The sequence below is a fragment of the Manihot esculenta genome, chromosome 2, assembly GCF_001659605.2.
Source record: "Manihot esculenta cultivar AM560-2 chromosome 2, M.esculenta_v8, whole genome shotgun sequence".
Lineage (NCBI taxonomy): Eukaryota > Viridiplantae > Streptophyta > Magnoliopsida > Malpighiales > Euphorbiaceae > Manihot > Manihot esculenta.
Genome location: NC_035162.2, coordinates 15,036,529 through 15,052,765, shown reverse-complemented (window position 1 = coordinate 15,052,765; position 16,237 = coordinate 15,036,529). Strand labels below are relative to the sequence as shown.

Sequence of the window (16,237 nt, the reverse complement as noted above, 5' to 3'; positions counted from 1 at the left end):
TGGAAGACAAATAGATGGCTAAGATGTGTCTTCACTTTATTTCAATGGTTAGGATTAGATTTCACTTTTTAACTTTCCATATTTATACTTTTAGCTAAAACTTTATAACATATTTCAATTTAGTTTTTAAACTTTTAATATTCAAATATTGACCTGCTAAAATTATGATTTTAGCTTTTATAAGTTCATTTCATATAGGTAAGTACGTTGAATTTAATAAGCATCTCAAACTAGTACACCGGAAAAGTTCTAAGTATCTCTCGAAAGTGACTTACTTCTAACTCACTCATCACATTGTTTATTTTATTTTTAGGTACGTCCGTTTTCTTTATTTGAACTTTCTATGGTTTGGTTATTAGGACTTGAAAATATTAAAATATTATTACAAGTTATTTTTACTTTAACTTTATCTCAATATATTTAATTCTACATGCAATGCAAAAAAAACTCTACGTATGACTTTTAATGCTTTATCTATAGGTAAGTTGTGTGCCAAGCAGGTGGCTTGGAGTAAATTACCCCTAATGCCATTTGCTTTAATTGTGAAAGGGCTTAACTTGAATCTAATGGTATCGCTATTTCTAACTATATATTTCAGAATGTGATGCATTGGACAAGATCCGACCTGTCTTTAGGTAACCTGACATCTCTACTCTACAATAGTATCGAAGACACCATCAATGATGTTAGAGAACCATCAAACTAAACTAATTTTAAAATGATTCTTAATGGCAGACTTCAAGAAAGCCAAAATAAGGAGAATTTCGAGTATAGGCCAATTGATACGAGCTAGAGGAAAAGCGAACAACAACAAGCAAAGCCCTTTAATATTGTCATTTTTTGAGAGATTAGATAGTTGAAGGAACACCACCAGAAATGTTCACAAGCGGTACACACTCATAAAAAGAGAACCCTCCATTTCGATTATAGCAGTAAATGATAAGAAAAACACCAAGAGTCTATCTCGTAATAAACAACAGAGCAATCATCCCATTTTCTTATCACAAACACTAGTGGCTCCTAGATAATAAAACTATACACAGAATTCTCACCATCTGTGATAGGTCCCAGTCAAAGCCAAGGTAAATAAAAGAGAATAAGAAGTTTTTGATATTTTTCATTGATGCTAAATGCTGCTGCTACACGTAATTTAAATAAGAAATGGGCAAACAACTTAATCCTATTCTCTTGGCCACAATCGGCACTAAAGAGATTTTATTGCCAAGATTTGCTGAATACTAATTGACTAAGTAATTTAAATAAAAACAATTGCAGTAAATGATAAATAATAAAATAGCAGCAAGCACTTAGTCTAAATACTTCTTATTTTTTATAATAACTCTGGATAATCGCCTGATTGGTCTATCAGTACCTCCCCCATCGGCAGGAACCTTGTCCTCAAGGTTCAAGGTAGGAAACCTGGCTTGCAAATCTGCAGTACATTCCCAAGTCGCATCTTCCTGCGGCAAATGCTTCCAACGAACCAGACTTTCTTCTGAGAGACGGTTGCCAAGTCGAACCCACCTAGTATCCAAAACTTCAGCAGGCTCGAAAATAAAGTAACCATCATCAGTAAGTTGAGGAAAATCAGAAGAAATAGGAACAGCATCGCCGATATGTTTTTTTAAAAGTGACACATGAAAAACTGGGTGAATCTTAGAACCCGAAGGCAGCTGTAATCGGTAAGCCAAGTTTCCAATTTTTTCTTCCACCAGGAATGGGCCATAAAAACGACTGGCTAACTTCTGAAAAGCACGTTTGGACACAGATTGTTGCCGATAAGGCTGCAATTTAAGATAAATAAAATCTCCGGGATGGAATTCCATATCTCTGCGTTTCTTGTCTGCAAGTTGTTTCATTTGATGAACAGACCTTGAGAGATGAATCTTTAAGTCACGTAAGATTTCATCTCTAGTGGCTAAAGCATTATCCACTTCATGTACCAAGGAAGAGCCCAATTCATATCGAGGAACCATAGGAGGATTCCTGCCATACAAAGCTAAGAAAGGGGTCATTCCAATAGAGATGTGATAAGTTGTATTATACCAATATTTAGCCCATGGTAAGAAAGAACACCACTTGCATGGTTGTTGGCTGGTAAAGCAACGTAGATATTGCTCCAAACATCTGTTAGTGACCTCCGATTGACCATCCGTTTGAGGATGATAAGAGGAGCTCATATTCAGCTGTGTTCCAGAAAGCTTAAAGAATTCTCGCCAAAAGTGACTCATAAAAATGGGGTCCCGGTCACTGATAATTGATCTTGGCAAGCCATGATATTTGACAATTCCAGCCACAAATACTTCAGCAATGACTTTGGCAGAGTATGATTGAGATAATGGCAGAAAATGTGCATATTTACTCAATCTGTCGATGACAACTAGAATAGAATTCTTACCACAGGACATAGGAAGCCTATCAATGAAATCCATGGCTATGTCATCCCAAACCTGATGTGGAATTAGCAACGGCTGAAGGAGACCAGCTGGAGAAGTGGTTGCTGATTTATTCTTTTGGCAGACAAAACAAGCTGCGACATAGGCCTGAATCTGTGTGCGCATAGAAGGCCAGTAAAACTGTTGTGAAATTCTTTTAAAAGTGCGCAAAACACCTAAATGGCCGCCGCAGGGAGAGTCGTGGAACTCTTGAAGAAGCAGAATAGGCAAATCGGATTTAGGGGGAACCACCACACGATTTTTATAAAATAATAATCCATTCTTCCAAGAGTAAGGATTTCCAGGTTGTTCAGTTGCCAGTCGTCCTATCCGAAGCATATAAGGATCTGTAGAAAGAGTGGCTTTAATTCGGCTCCAGAGAGAAGACTGCGGCAAAAAAAGAGAATTTAGGTTGGGACTTCCAGTGACGCGAGATAAAGCATCTGCGACTTTGTTTTCCTTGCCCGATTTATAAATAATTTCGTAATCATAGCCCAATAATTTTGAAACCCAATTCTATTGTTCAGGAGTGACAATCCGCTGTTCAACCATGTATTTAAGGCTACGATGGTCTGTCTGAATAAAGAATTTGCGGTCAAGAAGATAAGGACGCCATGTGCGTATAGCCTGTAAGATGGCCAGCATCTCTTTAGCATAGGTAGACAATGATTGCTTCGAAGGCCCCAAAGCACGACTCATGAAAGTAATTGGTTGATCCCTCTGAGATAATACTGCTCCAATACCTATATTAGAAGCATCAGTAGTAACAAAAAATGGCTCACTGAAATTGGGTATTGCCAATATAGGAGTGGAAATCATTGCTTTTTTCAAGGATAGAAAAGAGGTCTCTGCTTCTGCTGTCCAAAAGAAAGGACCTTTTTTCAACAAGTTTGTCAATGGCTGGGCAATTACACCATAATTTTGCACAAATTTTCTGTAGTAGCCAGTAAGTCCCAAAAACCCACGCAATTCAGTGACTGACGTTGGTGGAGGCCAATCTTGTATTGCGCTGATTTTGGATTTATCCACTTGAACACCAGCTCTCGACACCACATGCCCCAAATACTCAATTTGTTCTTGACCGAAGGCACACTTGCTGAGTTTAATAAAGAACTGATGCTGCCGCAACAACTCAAAGGCCAGCTGTACATGTTCCAGATGAGATGCCCAAGTAGGACTATATATGAGCACATCGTCGAAGAACACCAGCACAAATTTTCGCAAGTAAGGGCGAAAAACAGTGTTCATGAGCGCCTGAAAGGTGGATGGCGCATTACACAGGCCGAAGGGCATCACCATATATTCATAATGGCCATTATGAGTACGGAAGGCCGTTTTATGAATATCAGCAGGATGTACACAAACTTGATGGAAGCCTGCAATAAAATCAAGCTTAGTAAAATAAGCCGTACCATAGAGTTCATCCAACATGTCCTCCACTGTAGGAATAGGAAACCGATCTCGAACGGTGACTTGATTCAGAGCTCGATAATCCGTACAGAATTGCCAGGAACCATCTTTCTTCTTAACTAGCAAGACTGGTGAGGAAAAAGGACTTGTGCTAGGCTGTATGAGTCCTGATTTCAGCATTTCATGGACTTGCTTCTCTATTTCTTCCTTTTGAAAATAAGCATATCTGTAAGGGCGCACATTCACTGGATCAGCACCCTCCTTGAGATTGATGTGGTGATCAATTTCTCGATGTGGTGGTAGCTGATTTGGTTTCTGGCATATGTCTGAAAATTGAGTTAATAATTGTAACATGTCTGGATGTAGGCCTTCAGGAAGAGAGGTGGGAGAAGATTCCACACATATTGCAAAAACGGCACTGCTCTGCTTCAACTCTTTTGTCATTGCTTTGGGAGAGAGAGATTCAATTGGTCGACTGAGAATTCCCTGCAGATGCCATTGCTGTCCTTTCCAATTGAAATCCATCGTTAAATGTTTCCAATTATAAGAAACTGTGCCCAGCTGTTGTAACCACTGTACTCCCAATACAACATTCAAACCCATCAGTGGAAGAGAAAAGAATATAGCTATAAATGGAATACCTTGAAGAGAGAAGGGAATATTTGTAAATTTGCCGGTGCACTGCAGGGGAGTCCCATTAGCCACCTTGACATTGAAGAGTTTTGTTGGTTTGACTGGCAATTTGAGCAACCCAGTGATTTTCTCATTGATAAAATTATGAGTGGAGCCACTATCAATGAGAACAATCAGTTCAACAGAATAAATATGAATTGCAACCCTCATGGTACCTGTAGAAGACCATCCAGTCAAGGCATGTAAGGAAATTTCCGCTTCGATGTCATTGTCATCATCCTCGTCCAAGCTACAGCCACCATCCAATAGGAGGAGTTGTGATTTGGAACACCTGTGCCCTGGGGTGAACTTTTCATCACAGTTGAAACATAGACCTTGCTGTAACGACCCGAAAATCGGACCGCTACCGGCGCTAGGATCCAGATCGGCTTAAGGCCGCCGGGACCCGTAGCAAGCCTGACATCTAACCTGTAAACCTGTATAATCCCATACATGATCAACCACATACATAAAAATTAAAACTTTTCTTTCCATATACATCAACCATACTCAACCTGTGCATGCACTGTATATAACATAAATCATAAACATTGATCCCTCTGTGGGATCTCATCAGTGCCCCCAAATGAGTGACATAACATATGTTGAGTTGGTTTGCATAAATGACATAAAATATCCAAGATCATGTATTAAAAGGGATAACAACATTCTATGGTCAAGCACACCTCTAATATCCATAAACATCATTACATAACTATACTGTACTTTTACATTACATCGTACTACGATTTGTCATGTCCACATTCTATCTATTACACAAACAAGCTTTACTCTAACCGACCTCCTCTTCTATCCTGTACCTGCAAGCCTGGGGGTAAAAGGGAGAGGGGTGAGCTAAAAGCCCAGTGAGTTGAACTATAAAACATAATAACACTATGCTCCAATGAGATGCATCATAACACAGACAATTCACATAAGGGTTGGGTGAACTTGTCACCAATTAGTCCAAGCTAACTCTGTGCCAGGCCGTAGCATGGGGTCCTGGTCTTCCTGTCATACATACATTACTTACCATTATCCCAGGGCCTCCTCTGGGCTCCTGGTCTTCGAGTCCCATTACCGTGCCAGGCCGTAGAATGGGGTCCTGGTCTTTCCTTACTCTGTGCCAGGCCGTAGAATGGGGTCCTGGTCTTCCTGTCATGGACTAATTGGGTCATCCAACATTCACCCACATCAACAACAATCGATGCAATGCGGCATATTCGTGAAAACTAATGCAATCATCCTATTGCATAATCATGATGCATGAAACATGATAAAAACATTTAATTTCTTAATTTAAAAGATTAAGTTTAGTTCTACTCACCTCTGGCTGACTCTGACAACACCGAAGCAGCTGGACTCACTGCTGGGGTCCTCGGTTCCTCGGGTCCGAACCTACACAGGTGGACTCAAATGAGGGACCAAACATACCTGAACATAATTATAAACTACTCCCCAAAAACCCCCTAAAACATCATGGAACAACCATAGAAAAACATGCAAAGGAGGCCTGGACAGGGCACTTTCGGCGGCAGGTTCGGCGGCCGAAAGTCCCTCCAGAGCCGAAAGTCAAGCAGGTTCGGCGGCACCTTCGGCGGCCGAAACTCCCAGACAGAGACGAAACTCATGCATGTTCGGCGGCACTTTCGGCGGCCGAAACTGCCAGACAGAGATGAAAGTCTCCTTTCGGGGGCAAGCTTCGGCAGCCGAAAGGCTGCCTCCCCAGCCATGTTCGGCGGCCGAAAATCCTTCGGCTGCCGAACCTGGTTTCTGCCAAAGGGCAGAAACTTGGCTCCCTTTTGCACATTTCGCCTCCAAACCTTCCAAACATGCATCAAACCTATTCTACAACACACAAACTCAAGCATACATGTTCCTAGGGGCCTCAAGACAACATAAACCCCATCTACAACACATCAAGCATCCACATTGTTCAAGAACACACATTTATACCCATAAACATAACTATAACCTAAACATGCATTCTAACCCATAGATCTACTTAAAACTTACTTAAAACATGAAACGAGCTTAAGATCGGCTCTTACCTCTTGAAGATCGAGAGAGACGACCAAAAACTCGGAGTTGGGAGAGATTGGGTTCTTGAACCTCCAAGCTCCAAAACTTTGCTCAAAAGCTTAAATCTTCAAAACCAAGTTAAAACAAATGAAAATCTTGAAAGATTTAGAGGAAGAACATCAAAGATTGGTGAGGGACGGCGGAGAGCTCACCTTGGCCGAAAATGGGAAAAAGCTCGCCCGTTTTCGGCTAAGGGACCCTTTTATAGTGGCTGGCCAGACCACGTTCGGGGGCCGAATGTGCCTCCGCATGCATGCCATGTTTGGCGGCCGAACTTGAGGTTCGGCGGCCGAACCTGGACTTCCCTCACTTATGCTTTCGGGGGCCTAAAGCACACCCACAACGCATGCATGTTCGGCGGCCGAACCTGGGTTTTCCTCCTTGGTTGTTTTCATGTAAAAACTCATTTTGTTTCATGCTTAAAACATAAAACACATTAAAACATTTCATGAAAACATGATTTTACCCTTCTAGAGGCTTCCGACATCCGAGATTCCACCGGACGGTAGGAATTCCAATACCGGAGTCTAGCCGGGTATTACATTGCGATCGTCGTTTCTTCATCTCGTCCCATGTCAATCGCTTTATTGGGGTAGTCGGCTTGTTTTTTGTTGGAGAGTAAGAACTCGTCTGGAGAGATGGGCGAATTGCTTTTTTCTGACGAAGCAACTGCTCATCCTTCATTCGAGCTAAGCTTATGGCGTCTTTTAGTATTTTCGGCTTAAAAATTCTGATTCTGTCAGCAATTTCGGATTTGAGACCGCCCATAAAGGTACCGACTAGTGCCTTCTGCGTCCACCCTTGAACTCTATTCCCCAATTTTTCAAACTCCCTTTGATAATCTCGCAAATCACCAGTTTGTCGTATTTTGGAGAGTGCCTCATCAAAATCTTCACAGTTGGTGGGCCCGAAGCGAGACCACAATTCTTCAGAAAATACTTCCCACGAAATGCTTTTTCCTGCCTCAGTATGCGTTCTGCAAAGCCACTGCCACCACTCATTAGCTTCTCCACGTAGGTGGTACGAGGCCAAGGAAACCTTTTCTGAATCGGGGGTTCCTTGATACTCAAAGAACTGGCCTACTCTGGTAAACCACTCCGTCGGATCGTCTCCTGAATATTTCGGGAATTCCAGTTTTGCTATTTTAGCTGAATAAAGTGGTTTTGCCCCATCTCTAGTTTCATCTTGGTGTTTGCGGGCCGGTCCAACTTGATCTTTAGCGCTGCTGGCAGCTTCGTTGTTGGAGAGGGTGGGTTCAGTGAGTTTAGTAATGGCTGCCTTGAGTTGCTGCAGCTCATCACCAATTCCCATTTCCATTTTTGTCATGCGATCTTGGAGCTGACCGATGCCAACTTCCACGTTTTCAATTCGCTCCTTGTTGGTAGCCATTTAGAGGTGAAAAGGAAAAGAATGATGGCTTTGATACCAATGATAGGTCCCAGTCAAAGCCAAGGTAAATAAAAGAGAATAAGAAGTTTCTGATATTTTTCATTGATGCTAAATGCTGCTGCTACACGTAATTTAAATAAGAAATGGGCAAACAACTTAATCCTATTCTCTTGGCCACAATCGGCATTAAAGAGATTTTATTGCCAAGATTTGCTGAATACTAATTGACTAAGTAATTTAAATAAAAACAATTGCAGTAAATGACAAATAATAAAATAGCAGTAAGCACTTAGTCTAAATACTTCTTAATTTTTATAATAACTGTGGATGATCGCCTGATTGGTCTATCAATCTGTATGAAGATAAAGTCAACTCAAGAAAAAATAGAATAAAAAATCAGAATAATAGATCTAAAGAGCCCATAAAATTTAATACTGAATTTTCTATAAAATAAATAAAAAGATAAAAAAAAAAACACCACTTAGAGATGGAAAAATTCATTTTCTGCATAGACAAAAATCCATTTTCTAGGTAGACAAATGAGAGGCTGTTTGAATAAAAGAGAAAAAAAGAGAGAATCTCTCTAATTCAAAACTAGAGAATGACTAAGGTTGTGTTGGTTTGCATATATAAAATATTTGATCCACACATAAATATATATAAATATAGTCCATTACTATAATTGTGTCATTAGATTATGTTACATGAAATGACCGGTTATTTATAATTTTTCCTGCAAGCCGGTGAATGTGGGCTTAGGTCGACCGACGGTGCAGTGTCGACAGAGGGCATCCATGCAGCGTTTGGCTTTGGCCCCACAACATCCAAGTCACACCGAGAAATCTCTGCGTTAGCTCGTTTCCTTAGCAACATCAACCAAACAGCCAATTATAAATTAATTAATTAATATTCTTTTGTTTTTTTTAACAAAAAATGAAGCCTTCCATCGTAAGGAAGCAGCGGCGCAGAGCATGGCTTATAACTACGCGTCTCTCGTCTAACATTACAGCTAGTTTTTATTATTTATTTATTTTTAAAAATTAATTGAAAATATCTTATCTTTCTTCGTTGTATTATCTCCTACTTTTGAATTCAAGAATATAATTTGCGATTTTTTGTTTTAAATTTTCATTCTTATATAGCACAATAAAAACCAATAACACCTCTGATTGCAGAAAATTTGAGTTTTTCTTTTTCTTTTTTCTTTTTAATTTATATTGGTTTTGTAATTTGGAGCTTTATTTCCGCTTTTTGATCTGATTGTGAGTAGTCAGTCATGTCGATGCTTGATTCCTTCTTCAACAAGGGCTTCAAAGCTGCGAAATGGTAATTAGTTCGTTTCTGGTGATTAAATTCGCTTATAATCTTTTTCTAAATTATTTTTGGGACTACTGCTTAATCATTTTGATTCTGGTTTTCTAGGGGTGTGTTTTTGAATATTGATTCTGGGTTCCGTTTTGTTTTGAAGGAATTGCTGAAAAAATTATATGTTTGCATAATTTATGATCGTTAAATTCTTTGATAATTTGCGCTTTTGAATGAACAATGAGGCATTGCATGCGCTGCTTATTACTTTATATTTGTTATTTGGCAGTAAACTGAAGCTTTGACAAGTCTGTGTATTGTTTTGCTTATATTGTTTTTATCTTCTAATGTTATGATAAGTTATTTTGGGGTTTAGTGATTTGAAGATTTGTTTGTCTCTTTCTATTGCATTGCTTGTGTGCAGTAAAACCCTGCTCAAGTTGACTATACCACGTATAAAGTTGCTGAGGAATAGGAGAGGGATTCAGATAAAGCAAATGCGTAGAGATATTGCTAAGCTTCTTGAGACTGGCCAAGAAGCTACTGCTCGCATTCGGGTATGGCTGACTTTACTTTAAATCGTTGTTTGTTCAACTTTTCTTGCTGTTAATATGAAAAACATTCTCAATTAGAGAGGCTTTTGATGTGGGGAGAGAATGTTTTGTCTATGGTCATATTGATTTTTCCCTCCATTTCAGGTGGAGCATATAATAAGAGAAGAAAACATGATGGCTGCTCAAGAGATCCTTGAGCTATTCTGTGAGCTTATTTCTGTGCGCCTTCCAATCGTTGAAGCACAAAGGTTATAAGTTTATCTAATTTTAGGTTCAGCGAGTGTGGGCTAGAGATTGGATATATGTTTAGCTATCTGGGTTTTCGTAGTAAAATTTGTTTGATTTATTCTAACAAACGTGGAAAAATAAGGAAGGATCATGAAGGATTATTTTCATAGAAAATGGTCTGGATATGTGATACAAAAGGATGCCAAGTTTTAGGACCCATTGTATTTGAAGAATTGATTTGTTATGAAAGGCAACTGGTACTTAACAAGCACATCAATTTTTAAAAATATTTTAATTCATAAATGAATTAAAGGTTTTGATTAGTATGATATGCAATTAAGATACCAATGACGTCTTGTAGTATAAATTTCTAATTTTTTTTTTTTTTTTGGTCTAGAATGGAGTGATATTGACGTGTGCTAAACAAGAAACTCTTTAATTGCATGTTAAGAGAGGCTCATAACTTGCATGTTGTGACCATGAAATCAAACGTTTATAGAGATAGTGCTGCATTATTGTTTTCAATGAACAGGCTTACTTGAAAATACATTTCATAGACAACTCAACTCAATCTGAATTCCAGTCTATGTTGCATCTGATATATGGATTATTTTCCTTTATTTTAGCTCAGTTTAGCATTGATGTGGACTTGGTGTCTATCAAAGCTGAATAGTGGAAAAGGATCCATATATCCAGCTCCAACTAGTTTGAGGTCAAGGCATAGTTTTGGTTGTTAGTTCAGTTCCAGCTCCATATACCGGAAAATTGAAAATGAGAGAGAATGAAAGGTGAAAAATAATCATTGCATATGCACTTCAGGAAGTAGGACTAAGCCTAGTTATCATAGGCGCACTGGGCACAAGATGCCCCAAGCGCAGGCCTTGGTTCTCCAGTTGAAAAAGGCAGGCCATGTGCCTAAGGCACGTGCCTTGCAATATCTATCTCTCCTTTGCCAGAACATCTGATGCCCCACCCCCAGCTTTCTTTTCCTCCTTTTCTTTCTCCCTGCTGGCACTCACCTCTTCTCTCTGCCAGATCTCAATTTTTTTTTTCAAGTTGTTTAGATTGAATTAGTTTCTGTGATTTTTTTTCCCTAAAGGTTGAGTAATAATTTCTTAATATTTTACAAAAATTTGATAAGTACATGATTCTTTCACACCTCCAAGATGACGTTTTAGTGTGCCTTGCGCCTTCAATAAATATGGAACTGGAGGAATCTTTATTTATATGTTATGCATTTGGATCAATCTTATAGTTTCATGTTCACTTAACATTATATCTTGTGAGACTTGCACAATATGTTGCCTAGCTGTATCTTAATTTGTTTAACTTATAACTTGAAGTTAAAAACTTCACTTTTTATTTTTTTTAAATTGAATGTCTGAATGGTCAAATTTTACTTCAGGGAGTGTCCTTTAGACTTGAAAGAAGCAATATCTAGCATCTGTTTTGCTGCACCAAGATGTGCCGATCTTCCAGAGTTGGTGCAGGTTCAAATGCTATTTACTTCCAAATACGGAAAGGAATTTGTAGCTGCTACAACCGAGCTTAGGCCAGAATGTGGGGTCAATCGCCAGGTTTTATGATCTGTCATGTTGTATTGTGGATTAGTTACGATAAAAGTGACATTTATGTTTCTTGTAACATTTTCCCTGTTAATTAAAATGCTACAGTTGATAGAACTCTTTTCTGTTCGTGCTCCATCACCGGAAGTGAAATTGAAACTTCTGAAGGAAATTGCTGAAGAGCATGAATTAGATTGGGATCCAGCTGCCTCTGAGACGGAGCTTTTAAAAACACATGAAGATTTGTTGGTAAGTGATAATGTCTTGTAGCCCTGATTCTCGTGTTCATTCTTGCCTGACATTTGTCCTTATTTTGTCAGAATGGCCCAACACAATTTGTTAGTGGGTCTAAGTTGCCCCTTCCAGAAGAGAGACATGATGAAGCATTGAACCCCGCTCCTGATCGTTCCCTTGATAAGGACCCTGATTCTGATTCTGATTTTGAAGAACTAGATTTTCCTGAAGTTCCTAAGGTGTCTTTACGGCCAAGTGCCACTTCTGCCTCGGCACCAGAAATGCAACCTATTCCAGCGACTGCACAGCATAGCATTGAAACTGAATCATCAAATCACCATGCAACCCATGAAAATCTAGCTCAGGGACCTCATGTAGAAAATGAGGATGTCATTGAAGAAAAGCCAGGGGCTGCCAAGGAAGAAATGCCTGATTATATGGTAGGTGCCAAGGAAGAAAAACAATTTCTGCCATTTATTTCTCCCCTATCAGTGGCACCTACACCCCTTTCAATAAGATCAAGTAGCTTGCCTCCTACCTCAAGGACAAAAAGTGAGGCCATAATAGATCTGCAGGATGTTTTAGCTGCTGCTGAAGCTGCTGCAGAAACTGCAGAACGGGCAGCAGCAGCGGCACGCTCAGCAGCTAGTCTTGCACAGGCCAGGATTAGTGAGCTTACCAAGAAAAACATTGAGAAGTTCCCCGATGATAGTGATGAGAATCCATTTCATACAGATTTTCCTGATCAATCATCTACATCAAAGCCACATTTTGATCATCAGCGCTCTTTTGATGATCACAGTGGTGTTTCAGACTATCAGGAATTGTCTCGACTTCATGAAGACCTGCAGCCATCAGAACTTCATAATCTTCCTTCCTTTGAAAAACGCAAACTTGGATATGATTCTCCTCCTAGTGATCATTTCCGTGAGCAAGCCTCTGTTCACCACCAGACACAGAGATTGCCTTCCATGGATGACGAGTCATACTTTTCATACCCTAATTTGTTTACTCCTCCGAACCCAAATGTTGGAACCAATGGTCAATTTGTAACAGATAATTCCTACTCCACCCGTTAGGTTCGAGTTGCGTGATCTTCAGGGATCTATTTTTCAGGTCCCAGACGACGAGTGGATTAAGCAATGTAGCACTTAATACTATACGGCGTTGATCCTCCCGTTTTGTTTAGAATAGAGTTCTACTACACAATGATCATGGCTGCCAGTGTTCAACAACGTTTTGGGCTACGAAAATTATACTGTAGCTGAGAATCCATCTCAAATGGTTGGTTCCTGCTGGTGAAGTTTAGGATTTATGTAAAACCAGCATTATGTGGTAATAAATTTCCTTTTGCTCTGAAATTTTTAACGTTTGAAGCCTTTTTTTGTAAGAACGCGATTAATCCTTGGGCATTATCTGAATTTAATTAGGAAGAATATTCGATATCAATTAGGGATGACAACATGAAAATAACCATACTCAAATCTAATTATTTTCATTCTCAATATTCAGATCTGATTGAAATTTTTTAAAGTTACTAGAATTAACAAATCTATTTTAACAAATTTTCACTTTAATATTTTCATATTTCTGTTATTTTTTAATTAAAATTTATATAAAAAAATTATAAATAAGTAATATTATTTTTATCTATTTAATTAATTATTTATATGAATTATCAATGATAAAAAAATTACAATTTAATCGTGTATCATTTAATTCATCCGTTAATTTTAATTATTAAATATTTAAAAAAATTAAAATATAAAAAAATTATAGATTAATTTTAATTATTAAATATTATAAAAAAAATTAAAATATCCTGGTAGAGAAATTAATAAATAAATTTTTTTAAAATTTAAAAGAGTTATTTTTTAAGTATAACATAATTAACAGTTTTATCTTCCTATTTTTAGAACTCAATATTTTAGTTCTAAAGTTTCATTTCATCAAAATTAGAGCAACGAACAAATAACCGAAATACCTTTTTAAAATCTAATATTTTAATCTTTAATATTTAATTACATATAACTTAAAAATCACCCTCAAAAATCAATTCATTTATATTTATATTGAATCTATTTGCAGTGGTATTGCAAAAATTAACAAATAAAAGCAATTTAGATTAAAGAAAAATTCAAATTCAAACTTAATTTTCATAAATAAAAGAAATTCAACAAATTAAAATTAAAAGAGGGAAATATGCTTCGAACGATATGATTCCATAGAAGAGGTAAACAAAACTTTACACTCTCAACATGATTCTTGTCCAGTATAAAATCCATGAGCACAATTCCAATTCCATAAAGCACAAACATAAACTCAGAAGATAACCCATTACAATTCAATTTCTCTACAAGCATAACTTTGAGAATATGAAAAATTAAAACCATAAGCATCGATGTTGGCCGTTGGAGTTTGGGAAGTCTTATCATTTTGAATCCTGAAATTTGACAAGTGAATTCCATTCTAGCAGTATATTTGCCCAAAATCAATCGGTGCATTCAACATAGGAATGTCAACAAAGATTAATATCTCTCGTCAATGATGGTTATGGCTTCTGCTTGGATTTTCTGATTCAACTTCGATTTTTTTTTATTATTTATTTTTTTTTTTAGAAAAAATAAATAGAAAATTGAGAGAGCGGAATAGATGAAAGAGAGAAGATGAAGAAAAAAAAGAAGGAATAACGATAAGTATTGAACATTGCAAGTGAAGATTGTAGAGAGAGAATTAAATATGTAGAAGAAAAAAAAAGCATGAGATTATAGAAAATTAAATCCATTTGACTAAGTAGAATATTTTAACAGAATAACTTCTAATTTAAATAGAATAAATATTTGGAATTAAACTATTTAATACTAAAAATAAAAAAATAAATTCATTAATTATATTATATCTCAAAAATTAAAAAATAATTTTTTCTAAAATTTTTAAATTTATAAAATTAAATAATAAAGTATTCAACCGTATAGAGAGACTAACTAATAATTTTTTTAAAAAATTATAATGATTTAATATATTTTTAAAAATTGAATGACCGACTAATAAATTTATCTATTAATATAAAGACTAAGCAGTCATTTTTCTTTTATTAGGCAGGCAAGAGGATAAATGGAATATATAAAGGAGAAATGAATTTTAAAAATTTAAAGGTATATTCAAAACTAAATTTTTTTTTTATCAAGTTTGAATAGTTGACTAATAGAATATTTTAACAGAAAAATTCCTAATTTAAATGGAATAAATACTCTGAAATTAAAAGTTTAATATTAAAAATTGAGAAATAAATATGTTAATTATATTATATTTTAAAGATTAAAAAGTAATTTTTTAAAATTTTAATATAAAAATTAAATAATAAAATATTTAACAATACAATTAATGAAAAATTAATTAATAAATTTTAAAAAAAAAATCATAACATCATAAAGATTAAGTAGTAATTTTTTCTTTGTTAGGTTTTCTTTATAGAATTAAATTAAAGAGGGTAAATGGAATAAGCGAAAAAGAAATAAATTTTAGAGATTTAAAAGTAAGGCATAATCAAATCGAGATGAGTTGAGTTTTGTAAAGTTTAGACTCATTTATTAAAAAATTTTATAAGGTTGAGGTCGAAGTCGAGCTCTAATATTTAGTTTGAACTCGACTTAAAAATTAAATATTATAATTGAGTTCAATTCGAGCTCGACTCGTGAAAAGTTATTTAAATTAGTAACGAGTTTAATTAAAATTTAAACTCGAAAGCTCGATTAAAAATTTATTTAAACTAATAACGAATCTAATTCAAATTCGAACTCGAAAAATTCATCAACAAAACTTAATTAATTTAAATTTTTAAATATTAAAATTTTAAACTAAAACGTAAGAAAAGATTTTAATAAAATTAAATATAATTTAATTAAAATCTATTATAATTAAATCTTTAATTTAAAATATAATAAAAAGTAAAATTTTATTTATATAGGAGTTTTACCCTCCATCTCTATAAATTTTTCAATCTTTAATATCTAATATATAAACTAATGTGCAGTGATTTTATAAAAATGAATTTTTTGTCTAATGATTAATGAAAGGTGAGTTTTTAAAAGTTTTGGATTATGTTCCATCAACAACAAATGATTGAATTTTTTTTATTATTTAGATTTTAATATTTAAATATTTATTTATTTATTTATTTATAATATCAAATAATATTTATTATTTAAATAGTAATTATAAATTTTTAATTAATTATATAAAATATATTTAATATAAAATTAATGATATAATACTAAATTTAACAATTATTTATTTAAATATTTATATTACATAAAAAATTAATTGAAATATATATAATAAATATATAAATCTATATATAAAC

At 35.7% G+C, this 16,237-nt stretch overlaps 1 protein-coding gene across 1 annotated transcript; it reads left to right on the top strand.

Moving 5' to 3' along the window:
* The first annotated feature begins 8,913 nt into the window (after window positions 1–8,913).
* On the top strand, window positions 8,914–13,235 carry LOC110609629 (IST1 homolog). Its single transcript, XM_021749360.2, has 6 exons — window positions 8,914–9,314; window positions 9,718–9,850; window positions 9,992–10,095; window positions 11,481–11,652; window positions 11,749–11,889; window positions 11,961–13,235. The coding sequence occupies exons 1-6, from the start codon at window positions 9,265–9,267 to the stop codon at window positions 12,951–12,953; spliced, it is 1,593 nt and encodes a 530-aa protein (XP_021605052.1). The 5' UTR covers window positions 8,914–9,264; the 3' UTR covers window positions 12,954–13,235.
* Window positions 13,236–16,237: the final 3,002 nt, after the last annotated feature.